Genomic DNA, 21,952 nt, shown 5'->3' on the forward strand with positions numbered 1-21,952 from the left:
TTTTTTTTTTTTTTGAGGATAACATTAACGAAGCTTTTTGATTCTTTCTGCAGTAACTTTTAGATTCTTGTCTTGGAGAGCAAAATCTGCCCCTTCCATCTCAAGCTGCACTTTCATTTCGACTTATTTCATCTCCTGTCTCCCAGGTCATTAAGTGGCTTGACAGGGCGATACTGAGACTTTCATTAACTGCTATAACTTAATCATATTTTTTCACAGCTTTGATTGCTTTATTTTTTAAGTAATGGGTAGCCACCTAATTTTTTATTTGTTTTTATTATTATTGAGGAGAGAGTGGAAATAGAACAGGATAGGTTTGTGTGCGTGTACAATATGCTTTTAATGTGGCATCTGTATTTGAATGATTCTGTTTAGACAGAGATGACTGCAACATTGATGTGTGTGTTCTGAAGCCCGATCAAAACACACCCACCCACATACACACACATACTTCTCCCCCAACTATCTCAGGAGTTTGAGATGTGTGAATCGGCTTAATGTACAGCTGGACTGAAATCACCTTTATCGACCAATGCATAACACACAGAGCTGGAAAACACAGTTGTGTTAACTACAAAACATGAGTCAAACATTAGTTGAAATTGTGCCGGCCTTTAAGATACTTTAGAGAGATACAAGGTCTGTTCAAAACCTAATGAGCTTCCTACCTAGATAGTATTATAGTATCACTGACACACTTCTGACATGAAGGCTGATTCCAAAAGGTAGGCAACAACATTATAATGGCTTTTAAGATATCTCTCTTTGTCCAAATTCTAAGACGGCATCAGATGTATCCTTCACAGATAAGGCAGTAAACATATTCATCCAGGGTGGTGGAGAAGTCAAGACAATTGCTGATTCTAAGGGTGTTTTCACACTTGGCTTGTTTGGAGCATTTGTTTTTCGAAACCTGGTGCATGTTCACCCTTAGTTTGGTTAGTATAGGAATATGCGAACACTGCAATCACACTCTGATCTGCAAAAAAACAATCGATCTGAGACCACCTGGACGAGGTAGTCTCGGTTTGATTTCAAATAAATTCTGAAGTGGTTTGCTTGTGGTGAGAATGTAACCCTACCTAACAGACCAACGAACCAGCCAATATCACTATGATAAGTATGAGCATACCTGATGGATCTTTGGAGGAGAAATCTGTAGGTCAGCACATCACTGTAATACCTAACCAATAAGTGGAAATAGCCTTTTGGCTTATATTAAATATAATCACATTTTAAAAATGGTAGTGTTTTATAATTCCTGAGGTATTTTTAGTATCATTGCTTCTTTCTGTTGGATAATGGCAGAAAAGACACAAGTAGGGTGGCGTTAGCTACTTCAAAAAAATAAAAAAATAAAAAAAAGTAAACCATTAAGGAGGCATGAAATAAAACTAGTGGATCAGTTTTTATTTTAACCATCTTTACAAGGCTTCACTCTCTCTGGTGTCTTTATGTTTGTGTTTTTGTGTGTGTGTGTGTGTGTGTGTGTGTGTGTGTGAGAGAGAGAGAGAGAGAGAGATAGTGATAGCTCTGTGACTGAATATTTTTTTTTTTTTTTTTTTTTTTACATTTTAGAATAATAGTAAAGTCATCAAAACTATGGAGTAACATAAATGGAAATATGGGAATTATGTTGTGACTAAACAAAATCCAAAATAAATCAAAACTGTGTTATATTTTAGCATCTTCAAAGTAGTCACCCTTTGCCTAGATTTTGCAGAAATGTACTCTTGACATTTTCTCAACCAACTTTTTGAGGTATCACCCTGGGATGCTTTTTAAACAGTACTGAAGGAGTTCTCATCTATGTTGGGCACTTATTGGCTGCTTTTCTTTATTATTTATTTATAGTTTTATAATAAAATAAATTAATATGGTGGCACAATTGTATTTTTGTCTACAAAACTCATTTCAAACATTTAAGCATACACCTTCAGATCAAAAGATTTTAAGATCATGAGAAACTTTTCAGGCAAGTGACCCCAAACTTTTGTTTTTGCTGTTTTGTATTGTTGTGCTCTGGAAGCTTCTGTCACCAAGACAAATTCCTTGTATGTGTAAGCATACTTGGCATTAAAGCTCTTTCTGGTTCTGAAAAAAATAATGCAGTAGGATAATGGAAATTTTCCATTTACCAACTCCTTTCCATCCAAGTGAAGGATAATGTTTATTTGTAGCAAAACCTTTGATTGGAATGCACATTCTGTATCATGCGGCAACGTTTTGCAAAACTGTGATGCAACCAACACTCGAAAATGTGTAATGTTTGACATTTTTACAGGTATATAATTTTAACAGGTATATCTGATGTACATATGAGCTAAATCCTGGAACAGCACACAAACATTCTGACCAATGAGGGGACGGTTTCCTCATGTGTGATTTTTATTAACACAAGTTTGGTTCGTTTTGAAATGTTGCCTTGTGAAAGCGACCAAACTAAAGAAAATGCAACATTGTAACAATTTTAGCCCCTGTTTCGGAATAAATCTAATTAGCTACTGTACAGGTCTGAAAACGCCCCAAATATACTTGTATTTCATTCAGTTCTGTAAAGTATAGATGATAGTGCAATCTAAATAATAACTGATGATTTCACCCCAATATTTGTGTGCTATGTATTTTTTATCAAGTCTTTAGCTTTGCAACATGCTAACAGCAAACTTTAATGTGTGGTTTGTGTGACGAGCGCTACTTTGTGTTGCACCACACAGAGTTGCTATACAGTACGTGTCAAGTTTTTTTTATTTATTTATTTATTTTTTTTATATCAGTTACTTGTGGGGTTCCATTTCAGTTGGGATTCTGTTTAGAAGTTTGCTGGCTGTCTAGGCAGTAAGGCAGCTCAAAAGGTTTTGGAACTGAGCTTCAGAATTTCTATAAGGGTATTGAATGGCTGTTTTCGCAGTGGCATACATCTTTTTTTTACCCATATAAAAGTGACCCTTGAATTTTCTTCCTCTTTATTTTTTCCTCTTTTTTTTATTTTATTTTTTTACTCCTGCTGCAGTCTCACTTCATTTACTGCAGCATTCCCTCCTGGCTTTTATTTAGTGAAGTTCTGGTCCTTTCGGGTCAGCACTAAATCCAGAAATGTTAGACTCACACACGTCCACTTACAAATTCACACACACACACACACTTACACAGAGCATTACAGCCTCACTGCCTCTTGAATCTCAGCCCTCTAACAGTTGTATGACTGCAAGTTTGAATAATATGTTATAATAATAATCAAACCTATTCTTGCCACCATTATATACATATATATTATATACATTATATATATATATATATATATATATATATATATATATATATATATATATATATGTATATGTGTGTGTGTGTGTATCAATGGACTCTCACAAGCTGGCCTTAGCTTGAGCCATTGATTTAAGCTGTGTTTAAACAGAAGCCATCTACCTCATGTAATCTTTAATGCTGTAGAATTACTCCATTTGGCTTCTGTTTTATGGGTGTGTTTTCTTTTGATAAAAGACCCATTAACTCTGTATTTGCATTCAAGATAGATCTGCACCATTAGTGGATCGATCCATCACTTTTTTTTTTTTTTTTTTTTTTTCTTTTTTTTGATCCATTTTATGGATTCACCCTGCAACCTCTGGAGCTTTGATTGTCGTACGAGAGTTTTTAGTCTCTTAGTTATAAAGTGTTTTTGAGTGTGTGTGTGTTTTACATAGCTGAAACAAATACAACAAATAAATTCTACTGTTAATGAATGAAGTATAAATATTTCAAGGATAGTCTTTTGAAACTGTTTATTTCTGAGCTTTTCAGAGTTCAGAGAGCAGTTTTGTGTCTGTGTGGGTACATGCGTAGATAAAATCGAGAGACAAATTTACATTTTTTGTATTTTTGTATTTTTTATAAAAATTTTTATGGTCAGTCTATAGTGATTATAATTAGCTGTATATAAAAAACATAGAAGTCTGTGATCTGTTCTCCTTTATATGACCAAGCAAATGTATGTGTTTTGTGGGATCAGGTGCTATCAGACGCAGTGTTTTTGGGAGTATCTTAAGCATTTTCATAGTGGACTGCACCGTGGGGGCCATCTGTTGTATCTGCATCCTGTTCTTGCCGGCTCTCCTTGCTGTTATGCATTTACCTCTGAGATGGCACCACATGGTGTCACATTTTGATACAGTTGCTATGGTTACACAAGGTTAACTGCCACCTCTGAACGTGTGTGCATGCACATGGTCTTAGACTTAATGTGATGTTGCATGTGAGCTGTGTTTTGCATGTTTGTATTGTAGCACTGGCTGGTTAAAGCTTTTTCAGAGAGTCTGGTGTCTCATGCTTGGGTAAAAGCCATTTTGATATGTCAACATGTGTTTTTTTTTTTTTTTTTTCTTCACTGTTTCCTTGCTGTAATTACAAAAGTCACACACCCAAAGATAAACATATGGTTTTGTCCTCATAACGGCAATCTAATGATTGTCAACCCTTGCAGCAGCGCTGTCAACAAATGTAATAACAATGTTAACACAACACGCAGCTGGAACTGCAGTCGAACCCGCCACCAATAAGGCAATTTCCACCTTTCCAGAAAAGCTGTCATTGTAAACACACCCACACACACCGCACTGGTCAATGGTGTTGGGTTTTGAATTCATTTTCAGATGTATTTATGTATTTACTTCACATTTGTCTCTTTTGACATTTTTTATTTTGATTATTGGCTCTGGTTGTTGAAAACATTCTGTTCTGATTTACACCCCGTGAAGGCAGGTTCAGACATCTATTTTTCTAAATTATACAGTAGATCATTTAAGAGGGGCAATTTTAAAGAAATAACTTGGATATTCATTTGACTTTTTAGTGGTTATTTGTTGCCTGACGGGTAAAAAAAAAAAAAATGGGTAAGTAAACCCCATAGATTTGCATTGAAAAGGGACCTGAGCCAGAATATCAAAGAGACTGTGGGATGGCCTTTTTTTTTTTTTTTTGACTTGGCAAATGGGGCAGTAAGCAACCGCATGGGAACAAGCTAAAAGCCTCTCAGAACAACTTAGTGTGTGGCAACGAGTTTTGCACAGGCAAAGCCCATTCACATTTACTTAAATTAAATCAAGTTTAAGTTTTGATAAGCTGAAAAGGGATTTTTTTTTTTTTTTTTTTTTTTTTTGAGATAGCAGGCTTTGTTGGAAGTAGCAAAAAAAAAAAAAAAAGAATGTTTGTTTGAGGAAAGTGTGTATATGTGTGTTTGTGATTGTGCCTGGCATGTGTTTGCCATGCCGATAATGAGCCCTATGTTTGAGAGATGCTGTTCAGATGGGCATAACAACAACAGTGATGCATGTGCCCTGAAGCCTAATCAATACACACACACACACACACACACACACACACACGCTCATATTCTCCTGGAGTTTGTGATGTGTGTGCCAGGCTAATGCACACCTGGGAAAGTTCTCCATCAAACAACACACAAATAAAGCTGCATGTTCTGCATGTTCTGCTTCAACATGCCAGAAGGTTACGTACAAACAATATATATATACAGTGCATCCGGAAAGTATTCACAGCGCTTCACTTTTTCCACATTTTATGTTACAGCCTTATTCCAAAATTGATTAAATTCATTATTTTCCTCAAAATTCTACAAACAATACCCCATAATGACAATGTGAAAGAAGTTTGTTTGAAATCTTTGCAAATTTATTACAAATAAAAAATGAAAAAAATCACATGTACATAAGTATTCACAGCCTTTGCCATGACACTCAAAATTGAGCTCAGGTGCATCCTGTTTTCACTGATCATCCTTGAGATGTTTCTACAACTTGATTGGAGTCCACCTGTGGTAAATTAAGTTGATTTGACATGATTTGGAAAGGCACACACCTGTCTATTTAAGGTCCCTCAGTTAACCGTATATGCCGTAGCATAAACCAAGCCATGAAGTCCAAGGAATTGTCTGTTGACCTCCGAGACAGGATTGTATCGAGGCACAGATCTGGGGAAGGGTACAGAAACATTTCTGCAGCATTGAAGGTCCCAATGAGCACAGTGGCCTCCATCATCCGTAAATGGAAGAAGTTTGGAACCACTAGGACTCTTCCTAGAGCTGGCCGCCTGGCCAAACTGAGCGATCGGGGGAGAAGGGCCTTAGTCAGGGAGGTGACCAAGAACTCGATGGTCACTCTGACAGAGCTCCAGCATTTCTCTGTGGAGAGAGGAGAACCTTCCAGAAGAACAACCATCTCTGCAGCACTCCACCAATCATGCCTGTATGGTAGAGTGGCCAGACGGAAGCCACTCCTCAGTAAAAGGCACATGACAGCCCACCTGGAGTTTGCCAAAAGGCACCTGAAGGACTCTCAGACCATGAGAAACAAAGATTGAACTCTTTGGCCTGAATGGCATGCGTCATGTCTGGAGGAAACCAGGCACTGCTCATCACCTGGCCAATACCATTCCTACAGTGAAGCATGGTGGTGGCAGCATCATGCTGTGGGGATGTTTTTCAGCGGCAGGAACTGGGAGACTAGTCAGGATCGAGGGAAAGATGAATGCAACAATGTACAGAGACATCCTTGATGAAAACCTGCTCCAGATCATCTTCATCTTCCAACAGGACAACGACCCTAAGCACACAGCCAAGATAACAAAGGAGTGGCTCTGGGACAACTCTGTGAATGTCCTTGAGTGGCCCAGCCAGAGCCCAGACTTGAACCCGATTGAACATCTCTGGAGAGATCTGAAAATGGCTGTGCACCGACACTCCCCATCCAACCTGATGGAGCTTGAAATTCTTCCTGCAAAGAAGAATGGGAGAAACTGCCCAAAAATAGGTGTGCCAAGCTTGTAGCATCATACGCAAAAAGACTTGAGGCTGTAATTGGTGCCAAAGGTGCTTCAACAAAGTATTGAGCAAAGGCTGTGAATACTTATGTACATGTGATTTTTTTTTTTTTTTTTTTTTTAATACATTTGCAAAGATTTCAGAAACTTATTTCACATTGTCATTATGGGGTATTGTTTGTAGAATTTTGAGGAAAATAATGAATTCATTTTGGAATAAGGCTGTAACATAACAAAATTTGGAAAAAGTGAAGCGCTGTGAATACTTTCCGGATGCACTGTGTGTGTGTATATATATATATATATATATATATATATATATATATATATATATATATATATAGATATACACCGATCAGCCACTACATTAAAACCGCCTGCCTAATATTGTGTAGGTCCCCCTCGTGCCGCAAAAACAGCGCCATCCTGCATCTCAGAATAGCATTCTGAGATTATATTCTTCTCAACACAATTGTACAGTGCGGTTATCTGTGTTACCGTAGACTTTATCAGTTTGAACCAGTCTGGCCATTCTCTGTTGATCTCTCTCATCAACAAGGCTTTTCTGTCCACAGAACTGCTGCTCACTGGATTTTTTTTTTGTTTTGTTTTTTTTGGCCACCATTCTGAGTAAATTCTAGAGACTATAGTGTGTGAAAATTCCAGGAGATCAGCAGTTACAGAAATACTCAAACCAGCTCATCTGGCACCAACAATCATGCCACGGTCCAAATCGAGATCACATTTATTTCCCCATTCTGATGGTTGATGTGAACATTAACTGAAGCTCCTGACCAGTATCTGCATGAATGTATGCACTGCACTGCTGCCACATGATTGGCTGATTAGATAATCACATGGATGATTGTTGGTGCCAGATGGGCTGGTTTGAGGATTCCTAAGAGTATGTAAGTGTACTGACTTATTCATAATGGGCTGGTTTTCTAATGAAAATTAAAGAGGAGGTACCCTTGTTCACACATATACATGTCAACCTATAACTGTGGAAACTGTGCTTTCATATACAAATTAGTAACAAATTAGTGTAGAATCCTGTGTCATCTGATATCAAGGACATGATAGGCTACAGTGACCGTCGCACCAGGTTATACTTCCTTGCTCTGGTTACCCGCCATAATGGGCTTTGAGTTACAGAGCGAGTTAAGCCCTTAGTGATTGGTCCATGCCATAAATAAGATTTGAAGTCAGTGAAGGGCTGTTTGGTGATTAAAAGTGAGAGAAGGAAGTGTGATGAGGGCTGGCAGTGTGTATATTACTCCAGGAGTGTGTTGACTGTTTGGGAAATCATTATATCTCACCTCTAGGGATGCTTTGAGCCAAGGTTAAACCAGTGTCATGCCTTGAAAAAGATCTCAAAGGTCACAGTTACACTCATCTATTTTCCTTTTTTCCACACCAAATTCTGACACTGACATTTTCACCATTATCTGGCACTGATATCTGGAATGGGCTTATTTGGATTTAAATTGACAATTTGGATCACTTTCTGATATGGGTCTAAATCCGATTTATATCTGATCTGGATATTGCTCTGTAGAGCAAGATTTAGCAGCATAAAAGAGATCCATTGTTATCTGGTGCTGTCATCACATAATAATAAAAATATTATCCCTCACCATGACCCATTTGCAATGCAAGGGCCATTTTGCCTCTTTTAAGCAGGCAACCCTGGAAATCAATCTTGATCCATGTTTAATGTTTCTCCTCTGTGCAGCATTTTTCACACTTACAGAAGCCATTTGTGATCCAGCGGGAGCCATGTTGGCTCAAATGCTCCATCCACATGGAGCCATAGTGGCTCTGGAAACCTCCGCTGGGAGCCATCTGGGCTAGCTTAACGAGACCATGCCTGCCCTTACTGTACTGTTGTGTGTTCCTTTTGGTTGAGTGAGCGCTATGTGGGTTGAGAGCATGTGTGTGTTGGGACCAAGAGTGTGAGTTTAATCTGTTTGTATGCACTGAAAAGGCAGCATTTTAAACAGTGCAAGATGGTGATGCTGGTTTAAATCTGGCACTGAGACAGAGTTGGGGTTGATACAAGTGGGCATCCCATCTCATAAACACTCGCACAGGCACCCACCTACAGTCTGACACGTACCCGATCTCACTGCAGGGCCTGATATTGAGTTTGTTCTATGTTCTTTCTCATTTTTACACTAAAAAACGTATATTTAGCTACTGCTTGCCTGTCCATCATGGCTGTTGTTAGGGCTGGGTATCGATACTGATTTCCTTGTTTGTTTGGATTCCGATTTACAAGCTTTTAATTTTGATTTGATTCAGATTCAGATGACTGTATCTTACATATGAAAGCAATTTGATGAATTGTAATATTAATGATATCGTAATACCAAATTTTAATACCAGACTAAATAATAACTTGAGTGTTTCAATTTCTCTATGTATTTATTCAAATTACTGTAGACAAATTAAGACAAATTAACTGTCAGTAATGAAGAGTGAAGTAACAAATTGCAAGCAATTGAACAAGTAAAAACAATAGCAACAGTGCTTTAAGTTTTTAAAAGCAGTATCAAGTCTTCAAGCATACATTTAGAAATTGGAAAAATTAATGAAATGTAACATAAAACTTGATTATAAAAGTGCTTATAGTGCATGCATACTTTTTTAAGCTACTTTTTTAACAAACTAGACTAAACTAGCATTTTCACTTCAAGTCTGATATTTTGATACAAATCAAAAAGTACTCAGAGTACACATGCACATACATCATGGACACACAAGCCGCCTGTCAGTCAGTCAAGCAGTGTGTGGGAGCCAAAATGAGGAAATAAGGTGTCTGTAAGTTTCTCGGATTGTCACTATTTGTGTAATATTTCTCTCTCTACTCTTTTATTTTTGACCTGTTAAGGAGATCAAGCAGTGGTTGTGTTCGACTGGTTGATCTCTAACAACATAATGAGCACATCTAGCAGAGTAAAAGATTGATCTTATGATTTTAAAGCTGTACTACATAAATTTGTGCTCTCTAGCAACATCTGTGTTTCTCCAGCTGGAAGACGAGAGAGCCAGTACTTCTTTCCTGTGTTTACAGACATGATGTAATGATGCAAGGATGGACTACATTTTGAGCCAAATCTGACCCAATAGCTCAAAATAGAAATATTTTTTATAGGCTTACTGTAGTGAATCGGGGTAAGGTAAAAACATTGTTTTGAACACTGATTGTTTATGTACTCAATCAATAATGGCAATTTGTTCATTTTTAACCCAAAAATCATACATAGTGCAGCCTTAAGTATCATTATCGGGACTGTTCAAATGACGAATGCGAATAATCAAAAAATCCAGCACTAGCTGTTGTATATTGCCATAAAATTCTGGCTTGTCCACGATGTTTGCTTTCTCAAGGCCTGTATAGGGTGGCCTGACACAGTATCTCACATTTTGAGGCATACTGTTGTCACAGTGACAGACGCACTAAAGAGAGCTGTGGACTATCTTGTAGTGTGTGCTGCTAAACCATGTCTGAAACTCCTTCATCTGACATTGAATCTCTGGAAGAAGCAACTATCCTCTAAAGACAAGCTTACATAACAGAGGACTCTAACAGAGACCCGCCCAGTCTCCTATCTGTATCTCGGACTCTCATCTTCCGGCTCTAAACAGTATTGCTAAACATTTAGTTGCTGAAATAGGAAAGAAAGCACAGGATGTCTATACATTACTTGTAGTGCTTGCTAAATCATACATCACTATTGCTATTGCCTATACTTAGGGTTAGGGATTTGTACAAACTCCTAAACCTAAGTTTTAAAATCCATTGCAAAACTCATCTTGCACTGTTTGAAGTACAGACATGAATGATGCATCAAATCATGTGACTTGTTAAGTAGAATAGCATCTCAGAATGCACAACACGTCGAACTTTGAGGCGAATAAGGATCAACAGCAGAAGACCACATCGGGCACTTTATTAGGACCATAGTGTTCCTAATAAAGTGCTCAGTGAGTGTAAATTGTCATATAACATATATATATATATATATATATATATATATATATATATATATATATATATAGTATAGATAGATAGATAGATAGATATATATATGAGCAGTAAGTATTTAACAGTAGATCATCATTCATCAACATTAGATCATTGGCGATAACCGATATTTTAAAAAGCTATCAGTGCTGATTAATTGGCAGAACCAATAAATTGGTTGCCCTCTAGAGGCAGCAGAGGCAACCACCACTGTTCATGTGATGTAAAAAAAAATCTAGTTTAACAACATCTGCAACCATACAGAGGGATCATTACTGGAAGAAAAAAAAAAAAAAGAAAAACCTGTTTACTAGTCTTCAAATAGCTGGTGCACTTAGATTAACTCAGAGCTTTGTGTTCTAGAAGTAAAGTACACAGGGCACGTAAAGCTGGCTGTGAGAGACCTAATACGTTTTGCCCCGTGGCTAAAGACCAATCCAGATTACTGGAACGTTCTATGCCTGAACCCGGCCGAAGCCTCCCAAACCAGAGTGGGAGGGTAGTTGTTTGTCCCTCATAATGTGAGGTTTGTTGTCATTCTCGTGTTTAATCAAAGTGCCGATTATGCCCTCATTAAAAAGCTTTTACTCTCCCTGCGTATGCAGCCTCAGCCTCAAAGTAATTCACAGCAAATTTCCCTTGGGGCTTTGGGACTGAACAACCGCACTCTTAATCGTTTGACTCTTGGAGTGTCTTTTCACAACACCTGCCTGTTTCCCACAAACCCACTCAAACACATGCACACACAATGTAGATGTTGTTTTGCTGCAGAAATATAATATTTGAGGGAGATGATTTGACGGCATACAATTTTTGTTCTTTTTTCTTTGTTTTCTTTGTATTTTATTTTTTGGCAAACTTTTTGTTCATTGTTGTCATCTTAATTAACAGGAAGTCAGCAGCTTGCATTGATTAGAGTGTTTAGGTTTATGAAATCCATATTTAGACCCCTCAAACCTTGATATATTAAGCTTAGAATATTTTTCAGTGTTCCATTTCTCTGTTTAAATGTGTTATGAAATTCGCTATCATAGTATAACTGTAGTATTAATATTTGAAATAACTTTTTGCCTCGTTTTTCATTCTCTCTTTGAAATTATTATTATTTTTTTTTGTCCTTCCCTGCTGACTTTGATCAATGGCCAATAAACAGCCTCCGCGCTCGGAGACAAATGTAATATATTAGTGGTTTGTGTTTCCTGGTGTCACTGCTTTAATTGAGAATGTTAGGCTAAAGTTAGCGTCAGGCTGAATTTAAGCCTCACGTTTAAATATGCCCAGATGTCAGTGACGGTGTGTGTGTGTGTGTGTGTTTGTGTGTGTGTGTGTGTATGCATAAGGCCCCCGAGTTGCCTGGATGATCAATAGATAACTCCAGTGATCTATCTAAGACAAAGACCCTCTCTTTTTTTTTCACTGCAGCCAATAATGAAATCTTAGCTTATCCAAGATACAGTACATTAACTCACTCTTTTGCCTTTTCTCTCTCTTTCTCTCTCAGGTGGAAGTGGAGGTGGAGAGCATGGATAAGGCAGGGAACTTCATTGGCTGGCTTCACATCGAGGGCATGAATCTGTCAGTGGCTCTGGTTGAGAATGCCTTGTCTAAGGTCCACTTCACTGCAGAGCGAAGCTCCTACTATAAGACTCTGCTGTCTGGGGAGGAGGCCGCCAGACAGAGGAAAGAAAAGGTGAGTTTGGTGGAAATCCAGCATATCTCACGTACACTCAAGCTCTGTTCCAAAACCTATTGAGCTGCCAATTTATACTTCTGCGTCAAACTTCTATGCTGTGGTATATGTGTTGGTTTGCATTTATAGTTCTGTGTTGGTATGTCAAAAGTATTTATTAAATTGTTGTAACATTAAAGACAAGTTCATCAAAAGTATGTGAACAATTTGAGATTTAGGTACATATTTAGTATACATGTTGCCTGCCATGCAGAGAAAAATAAATCAGGCATGTACTGTATGCTTGCTCTTGGGTCAGTTTTGGCATACACTGATGCTCTGCACTGAAAAACAAATAATTAAATTAATTAAATTACTCGCTTGACCAACACAAAATGGGTCTCATTTTAAAGCTAAGAAATAGGCAATATGATCAACTCTTAACATGTTTTTCTTTTTCTTTTTCTTTTCTTTTTTTAATTTGTTGACTAATTCGAAGTGTTGCGTTTTCCTAACTATGAAGAAATACAGTATGTAGACCATTCCGTCAAACTTAGTTAAAACATCATACAGATCGGAAAGGTCTAGAGTAGAATACAAGCATATAGTTTCACTTATAGCAGATCAAATATATATTTAGAGAAAAATCTTTGATAGCACTGTTTATAAGTTGCAATCAGATGTGCTTTTTTTGGACACATTTTTGTTTGTATCTTCATGAAACATAAACAAAATATAAAAACAGCAGACGCTCCTGATTAAAACGAGCCCAAATACTATGTGATATGTTGCATAGATCTTAAAATAATCTAGGAGGAAATGCAAAGCTGCCTCGTATCTTTTTAATCATCATGAGGGAATGTCTCTGGTTACAAAGGGGGCCTATCACAGCTGTTGTGGTCTGCGGAGATGCGATGCATAGTTTGTTTTTTGTAGAGGTGTGCATCATGCTATGGTGTTGGTTATAAATTAAGTTATGAAGTATAAATCGGCCTTTAGACAGCATTTTTAAGGCATGATTAGCACCAAGACTTTATGCATTTTTTTTTATTTTTTTATTAAGGGGCAATATTTGCTCCCTGAAGTTGTTTCAGGGGCAGTTTTTACCTTGACCAGGGCATATTTTTTCTTACTAATAAAGACTACTACTTTTCTACCATATCTGTAACTAGAAAGGTCTTGAAAAGAAAATTATGATATATCAAAAATTATATATTGCAGATTTAAAAAAGGGAAATTATTTAAAGGGGCATTATTACTATGAATATTTACCACAATATGCTATATTTATACTTTAAATATACTGTATATAACACAATATGTCATAAAAATTGTACCCAATATTGGTGTGTGCTATGCATTTTATGCTTATTAGTCTCACGTCGTTAGCGTCATTAGTAACGTGCGAAATTGCAAGTTAAGTCCGTTGTGTGCTTCGTGGTGCACATAATTACTGCGTATGAAGAACATTCTAAATCAGTCACTTATTATGTTCCATTTCAACATAATATTGGGATGCTGCTTTAGACGGTAGCAGTCTATGTAGATCATGAACAGCAAGATAGCTCACTAGATTTTGAAACAGAGCTTTATTCAGTCGATTGGAGTCTTCATTCAGTCAATTGGATACACAAGTTCAGGTGCATCCTCTCCTACCTGCATCTGACCAGTGAATAGTTTTATTACTTGTAATTCCAGATATCTCTAGATCCCGTCCAGTAATCTCCTTTCTGACCAGCATGCCTTGTGCTCCTGGAGCTGAAGCCAGAGCCTGTCATGCAGTGTATATGTGAACAAAGAGAATACACAAATCTGTTGTCATGTTGCATTAGCTCTGACAGAACAAATGGACAGAGGACCTACAAAAACAGTGGGAGCCGAACAAAAGGCACAGAAATTAATCTGTGGCTCAGGGGGTGCCACAGGGATTTGTCTTTGGCACTATCAGTTGTGTTCTCTCTCTGCTGAGTTCTGATTGATGAAGCTATCTCCATCCCTGATCTCAGTCTCTCTTAATTTTCATTATGGCTGAAACAGCCTACGGAAAGCACTGGCCCTGGTGGACAAACACATTCCTGCCAGCTGTTTCCTCTGTCCTCTATACCTCATTTGGCCCCGTGCTGATAGAAATATGATCTACTGCTCAAGGCGGCAAAAAGCATGTTTCTGTCCTCTCTGATGAATCTGTAATTTCTCTCTTCTCTCTCACTTTTGCTATCTCAATCTCTCGACTTTATAAAATATTGCACAAAGTCCCAACATGTACAACCACATTTCTCTTTCAAAGGCTGTGTTATCGGCTTCCAGCCCTCGAAAATAGCTATCAACCTGAAATGTGCATCCATAGATCTTCTCTTCTGATTTAACATATGCCTGGCTTAAAAAGTCAATCTCATGTTTGAATTCCCTTGGAGATGGAGAGGCACTTAAGTATGCACACTCACACACACATCTTTCTGCCTCAGTGTCACCTCGCTGTAAACAAAGGTTGGCATGTTTTGCAGTGACACCTTGATGAAAGCACAGTTTGACCCTTACATCCTGTGCTGTCACTTCTCCGGTTGGTCTGTGGGATTGACTCAGTGCAACGGCTGGCACTGAATCAAAGACGACAAGTTTGGTTTGTCGTTCCCTGTTCTCCTGCTCTCTGGCACTGTGACTTTTTGGAGGGGACCACCAGTGTGAGGCCACCCTGGTGTGAATCTGTTTGAAGAGGGAAAACACGATTGACACCCATGTGGTCTGTCTCAATCCATGCTTGAACTTCCTAGGGCCACGTTGGATAATGGAGATAATTAACCCTTCAGGACAAGCAGAAGATGGAAAGTAAAAGCTGAGGGCAGCGTTTCTTTGCCTTGATGGCCTTCGTTTTCATCCCAGCCAGGTGTGATTTTTGTGTTAGGAAGTGTTTATTTTCCCTTTATTGCTCTCTTGTCAGTGGATGGGGAGGTGCTGAATGCTTGCTATGTCAGGAGTCCAGTTCAGAAATTGTCAGTAATTAAATGTACTCAGAAGTGTGTGGGTCAGGTTTCATTAAAAGTTTGCTTTTTCTCACCCGGGTTTTTAGTTTTTGTTTTTTTTTTGTTCTTGCTCCATACTGAAAGGAATACAAAGTGGTCCAGTAGTGTAGAGTAGTGGTCCATTGGCTTTGAAATTGAGTCAAAGCACCAAGGTGACCGCATTTTAATGAAGATAAACCTTTGAGGATTTTGCTCTATGCTCAAAACACATTTTCTGAGATGTTAACAGGTATGTACAGGTTTTACAGCATTGAAAACAATTATAGCACTTATTATGTTTATTGTTAAGGGTAAAGTGGTGATTTTTTTTTGTTTTGTTTTTGTTTGTTTGTCTGTTTTTTTGTTTTTAAGCCAATTTGTTATTCCGGTTTTAAAACTAATCTTGAAGCAATGTTTTCAAGTATGAGATAAATGTGTAACCTCTGAGTTGTGATTGATAGTAGAGTACACTAATGCATCAATCGATTCTGAATGCTTCTTCACATTGTGAGAAGGAATGCTTCCATCCAATAACTGCGCTACCTCATGTATGAGCTCGAATTACAGCGGAGAATTTAAAATCACCCACGGACGTGACAGTGGTTTCTGACTGGTTCAAGTCCAGCGGCATTCAAGGAACATATACGAGAGGGGCTCCATGGTAAGAGCATAACAGGGAATTCAAAGTCACACACGGACGTGACTGCAGTTCCTGGCTCAGATGTTAGAGCAGACTTTTACACTAAACACCATAGTGAGATCGTAATCACTCTTCAGAATGGACCGCAGTAGATAACCAGACCGGAGTGAGCACATTTGTATGCCGAAGTTCTGCTACTCACGCTCCAAACATGAAGCAGTTTAGAGACGCACATCGCGTCTTCTCCGTACGTGTGATGATGGAAAGATAACATGACACTCTTCCCACGTTCATACCCACGTCCTATTATTTATAAACAGCAAAGTGACCCAAAACTATTAAAATATTCTTAGTTTCCCCTATATATTGCACTTTATTATTAGTTATGTCTGATTTTTTATTTATCCGCCCCTAATTGTCATGCAAATAAAATAACCTTGGTTGGTCCATTTTCATGTCAATCAGATGGCTTCGTCCTGATTAAGTGGGCGGTACATGGCCAGATTTCATGCTGATAGTCAAAAAGTCTGACCTAGGCAATACTAGGCGGTGGGTTGCAACCCTCCTATTTCCCTTAATAGTGTTTCATTGTTTTAGGAGAGATGTCTTAATAAGCCTGCTTCACACAAAGCAAAGAGTCTTACATTGTATTTGTGCTGTGTTGCGGGTTACAGGAGGAGTGAATGATTGATTTATTTCTGTTTTCTAAGAGAGAGGGCATGAAAGATGTGCAAATGCTGAAAGGTCCCACGATCCCCTGCACGCTTTCATCACTCATTTTTATTTTAAAACAGTTTCCCTGTTGATTGAGGGAAACCATTTTTAAGTTCCTTTCAACATCATGTGCAGTGGTGCCAACACTCATTCTAAAATGTAAACAGTTGCTGCAAGGAGATGTTCAAACACTTCTCGTTGCCAGGCAACAGGGTTATGCCTGCTAATTAGAGAGTGGTTTTATGACCCTGCGTGTACCGAGCCAACCCCTATTTTTGCGTCTCACAACAGAGGCTATTAAAAGAGCCTTCTTGTAATTACAACACACTAATTATGAGGAGGCAAATCTAAAGAGAAGTTAAGAGAAGGGCTTCCGTAATCTCATAAACAGAGTTTGGTGAACATTAAAATGGTTCTTAAAGACTGGAATAGACCAGCCACACATCTTGTCCAGCTTTTTCCCCTTTACGGTTTCTTTGCTCCCCAAGTCACTCATTTCTCTCCTTGCTCCTCCTCCTTTTGGTATTATTGGGGCATAATTCCATCACCGGGGGGTTGATTTCTGCTCTAGTAGCCTCCCCAGGCTCTCGTGTGCTTTACAACACTTGCGACAGGATTCCGCAGTGGTTGAGAAGGGCAGCCGTCTGCTCGTGACATTTAAGCTCGATAAATTGGTACGGTGGGTGAATGCCGCCATGGGTTGTCCATGTCTGTCTGGACCCATCTGTGCATCGGTTTCTGTGGATGCAGAATCTACTTTCACTCATAGATAAAGAGAATTGGCTGATTTTTGCTCTTTTATTCTTTTGGGCCAGTTCCCTCCTCTTGTGATGGAATCTTTTTCAAAGGCCTCATCAGGATACAGTGGGTACGTTCAGCGCCAGTGTAATGTCTCTGAGCAGCAGTTTGACAGCGTGAGACGAAATCATTGCAATTTTCTCCACAGCTCTTCAGCGACGCTGACAATCAAAATATCCGGATTAATCCCCAACATGTTTAACATATCACAGTGGGTATTTTGGTGATATTGTACATTTCAAGGCCAGCAAGAAACATATTGCGCTTTAGTGCATAAGGTCAAATGTAATTTCTGCAACACCAAACTTGCTGAAAAAAATGACTGTTTCAAACAGGTTTCCCAAGCAAGCCCCATGTCTAACACTGATTTAACAAACAGATATCCACACCACAAACTCTCGCAATTGGTTGAGCCAATGTTGCTGTCAGGCTGGAAAGGATGCGCAAGTGAGCCACAGTGTTTGCAATTTGGGGGGAAATCAACCTGAATGGCTTAAAGTTAACTCTGCACACAACAGGAGATATAGGAGAAAATAGTTAAACATAGAAACAATTGCACACTTCACCTTTAGACTTCGAGTTAGCACTTTATACATGTGTCAAAAATGGAATGAACAAGAACGAGCAAGAAACAAGAATGAATGCTGACAGTTAGAGGCTCAGGTCAGCCTAATGAAACCTGAGTTTTCAGACTTGCATTACCACACTAATATTTAACACTGATAAAAAAGCACAGAGCTCACTTTCATTCTTTTAAGAATTATATATATATATATATATATATATATATATATATATATATTCCACACAGTACTGTGCAAATGTTTTAGGCACTTAAGGTGTTTCACAAAAACATTTGTCTTAAGATGATTATTTATATCTTCAGCTTTAGTGTGTCAATAGGGAAAATACATTTTAGACTCCCAAACATTACTTTTGTAAATAGAATAGATTAGAATAGAAGAACAGGGTGCTCTGCAAGAGATGGCATTGCCACCACAGAGCCCCCCACTGAACATCATGTCAGTCTGGGATTACAAGAAGAGACAGAAGCAATTGAGACAGCCTTAACAGATAGAAGAACTGTGGTGAATTCTCCAAGAAGCTTGGAACATCCTATCTGCCAACAACCAAGAAAAACTGTGTCCAGGTGTTCTAGGAGAATTGGGGCTGTTTTAAAGGCAAAGGTGGCCACACCAAATACTGATTTAGGAGACCAGGGAGATCAGGGAGATAGGAAGGACAGCTGATCATCCTTGCAGTGGCAGACCACGTGTAACAACACCTGCACAGGATCGGTACATCCAAATATCACACATGCGGGACAGGTACAGAATGGCAACAACAGCTGCCCGAGTTACACCAGGAACGCACAATCCCTCCATCACTGCTCAGACTGTCCGCAATAGGCTGAGAGAGGCTGGACTGAGGGCTTGTAGGCCTGTTGTAAGGCAGGTCCTTACCAGACATCACCGGCAACAACGTTGCCTATGGGCACAAACCCACCTTCGATGGACCAGACAGGACTGGCAAAAAGTGCTCTTCACTGGCAAGTCGCGGTTTTGTCTCACCAGGGGTGATGGTCAGACTGGCGTTTATCATCGATGGAATGAGTGTTACATCGAGGCCTGTACTCTGGAGCGGGATCGATTTGGAGGTGGAGGGTCCATCATGGTCTGGGGCAGTGTGTCACAGCATCATCGGACTGAGCTTGTTGTCATTGCAGGCAATCTCAGGAATGTCAGTGTTCTGCCATGGCCAGCAAAGAGCCCGGATCTCAATCCCATTGAGCATGTCTGGGACCTGTTGGATCGGAGGGTGAGGGCTAGGGCCATTCCCCCCAGAAATGTCTGGGAACTTGCAAGTGCCTTGGTGGAAGAGTGGGGTAACATCTCACAGTAAGAACTGGCAAATCTGGTGCAGTCCATGAGGTGGAGATGCACTGCAGTACTTAATGCAGCTGGTGGCCACACCAGATACTGACTGTTGCTTTTGATTTTTTTTTTTTTTTTTTTTTTTTTTATCTGGCCCAAAAGAATAAAAGAGCAAAAATCAGCCAATTCTCTTTATCTATGAGTGAAAGTAGATTCTGCATCCACAGAAACCGATGCACAGATGGGTCCAGACAGACATGGACAACCCCCCGGGTTGATTTTGACGTTATTCCATTTCTGTTAGTCACATGTCTGTGAAACTTGTTCATATTATGTCTTAGTTGTTGAATCTTTTTATGTTCATACAAATATTTACACGTTAAGTTTGCTGAAAATAAAAGCAGTTGAAATTGAGAGGACGTTTCTTTTTTTGCTGAGTTTATATATATATATACACTATATTGCCAAAAGTATTTGCTCATCTGCCTTTAGACGCATATGAACTTAAGTGACATCCCATTCTTAATCCATAGGGTTTAATATGACGTCGGCCCACCCTTTGCAGCTATAACAGCTTCAACTCTTCTGGGAAGGCTTTCCACAAGGTTTAGGAGTGTGTTTATGGGAATTTTTGACCATTCTTCCAGAAGCGCATTTGAGAGGTTAGGCACTGATGTTGGACGAGAAGGCCTGGCTCGCAGTCTTCGCTCTAATTCATCCCAAAGGTGCTCTATCGGATTGAGGTCAGGACTCTGTGCAGGCCAGTCAAGTTCTTCCACACCAAACTCGCTCATCCATGTCTTTATGGACCTTGCTTTGTGCACTGGTGCGCAGTCATGTTGGAACAGGAAGGGGCCATCCCCAAACTGTTCCCACAAAGTTGGGAGCATGGAATTGTCCAAAATCTCTTGGTATGCTGAAGCATTCAGAGTTCCTTTCACTGGAACTAAGGGGCCAAGCCCAGCTCCTGAAAAACAACCCCACACCATAATCCCCCCTCCACCAAACTTCACAGTTGGCACAATGCAGTCAGACAAGTACTGTTCTCCTGGCAACCGCCAAACCCAGACTCGTCCATCAGATTGCCAGATGGAGAAGCATGATTCGTCACTCCAGAGAACGCGTCTCCACTGCTCTAGAGTCCAGTGGCGGCGTGCTTTACACCACTGCATCCGACGCTTTGCATTGCACTTGGTGATGTATGGCTTGGATGCAGCTGCTCGGCCATGGAAACCCATTCCATGAAGCTCCCTACGCACTGTTCTTGAGCTAATCTGAAGGCCACATGAACTTTGGAGGTCTGTAATGATTGACTTTGCAGAAAGTTGACACTATGCGCCTCAGCATCCGCTGACCCCGCTCTGTCATTTTACGTGGCCTACCACTTCGTGGCTGAGTTGCTGTCATTCCCAATCGCTTCCACTTTGTTATAATACCACTGACAGTTGACTGTGGAATATTTAGTAGAGAGGAAATTTCACGACTGGACTTGTTGCACAGGTGGCATCCTATCACAGTACCACGCTGGAATTCACTGAGCTCCTGAGAGCGGCCCATTCTTTCACAAATGTTTGTAGAAGCAGTCTGCATGCCTAGGTGCTTCATTTTATACACCTGTGGCCATGGAAGTGATTGGAACACCTGAATTCAATTATTTGGATGGGTGAGCGAATACTTTTGGCAATATAGTGTATATATATATATATATATATACATATACATATACATATACACACACACTACCGGTCAAAAGTTTTGAAACACTTACTCCTTCTTTATTATACATTTTTTCACATTTTTGAATAATAGTAAAGTCCTCAAAACTATGGAATAACATAAATGGAACTATGGGAATTATGTTGTGACGAAACAAAATCCGAAATAAATCAAAACTGTGTTATATTTTAGCATCTTCAAAGTAGTCACCCTTTGCCTAGAATTTGCAGACATGTACTCTTGACATTTTCTCAACCAACTTCTTGAGGTATCACCCTGGGATGCTTTTTAAACAGTATTAAAGGAGTTCCCATCTATGTTGGGCACTTATTGGATACTTTTCGTTATTACTTGGTCCAAGTCATCAATTTAAAAAAAAAAAAAAAAAAAAAAAAAATTTATTAAATGTTAGTTTTATAATGAAATAAATTAATATGGTGGCACAATTATATTTTTGTCTACAAAACTAATTTAAAAAATTTAAGCATACACCTTCAGATCAAAAGATTTTTAAGATCATGAGAAACATTTCAGTCAAGTGTTTCAAAAACTTTTGATCGGAAGTGTGTGTGTATATATATATATATATATATAATATACAGTTGCAATCAAAATTATTCAACCCACCCCCCCACCCCCCCCGACCAGAAAATACATTCTGGTGTTGTGAATTAA

General features: G+C 39.1%; 1 protein-coding gene across 1 annotated transcript in view; it reads left to right on the forward strand.

The window, feature by feature from the left end:
- The window catches only part of LOC127434836 (staphylococcal nuclease domain-containing protein 1-like), a 280,085-nt gene that overhangs the window by 157,761 nt on the left and 100,372 nt on the right, over positions 1-21,952 (forward strand). The window contains exon 17 of the mRNA XM_051687847.1: positions 12,369-12,557. Within this exon, the coding sequence (XP_051543807.1) occupies positions 12,369-12,557 (189 nt within the window). The remainder of the gene's footprint in view (positions 1-12,368; positions 12,558-21,952) is intronic.

This window comes from Myxocyprinus asiaticus, chromosome 45, assembly GCF_019703515.2.
Source record: "Myxocyprinus asiaticus isolate MX2 ecotype Aquarium Trade chromosome 45, UBuf_Myxa_2, whole genome shotgun sequence".
Taxonomy (NCBI): Eukaryota; Metazoa; Chordata; class Actinopteri; order Cypriniformes; family Catostomidae; genus Myxocyprinus; species Myxocyprinus asiaticus.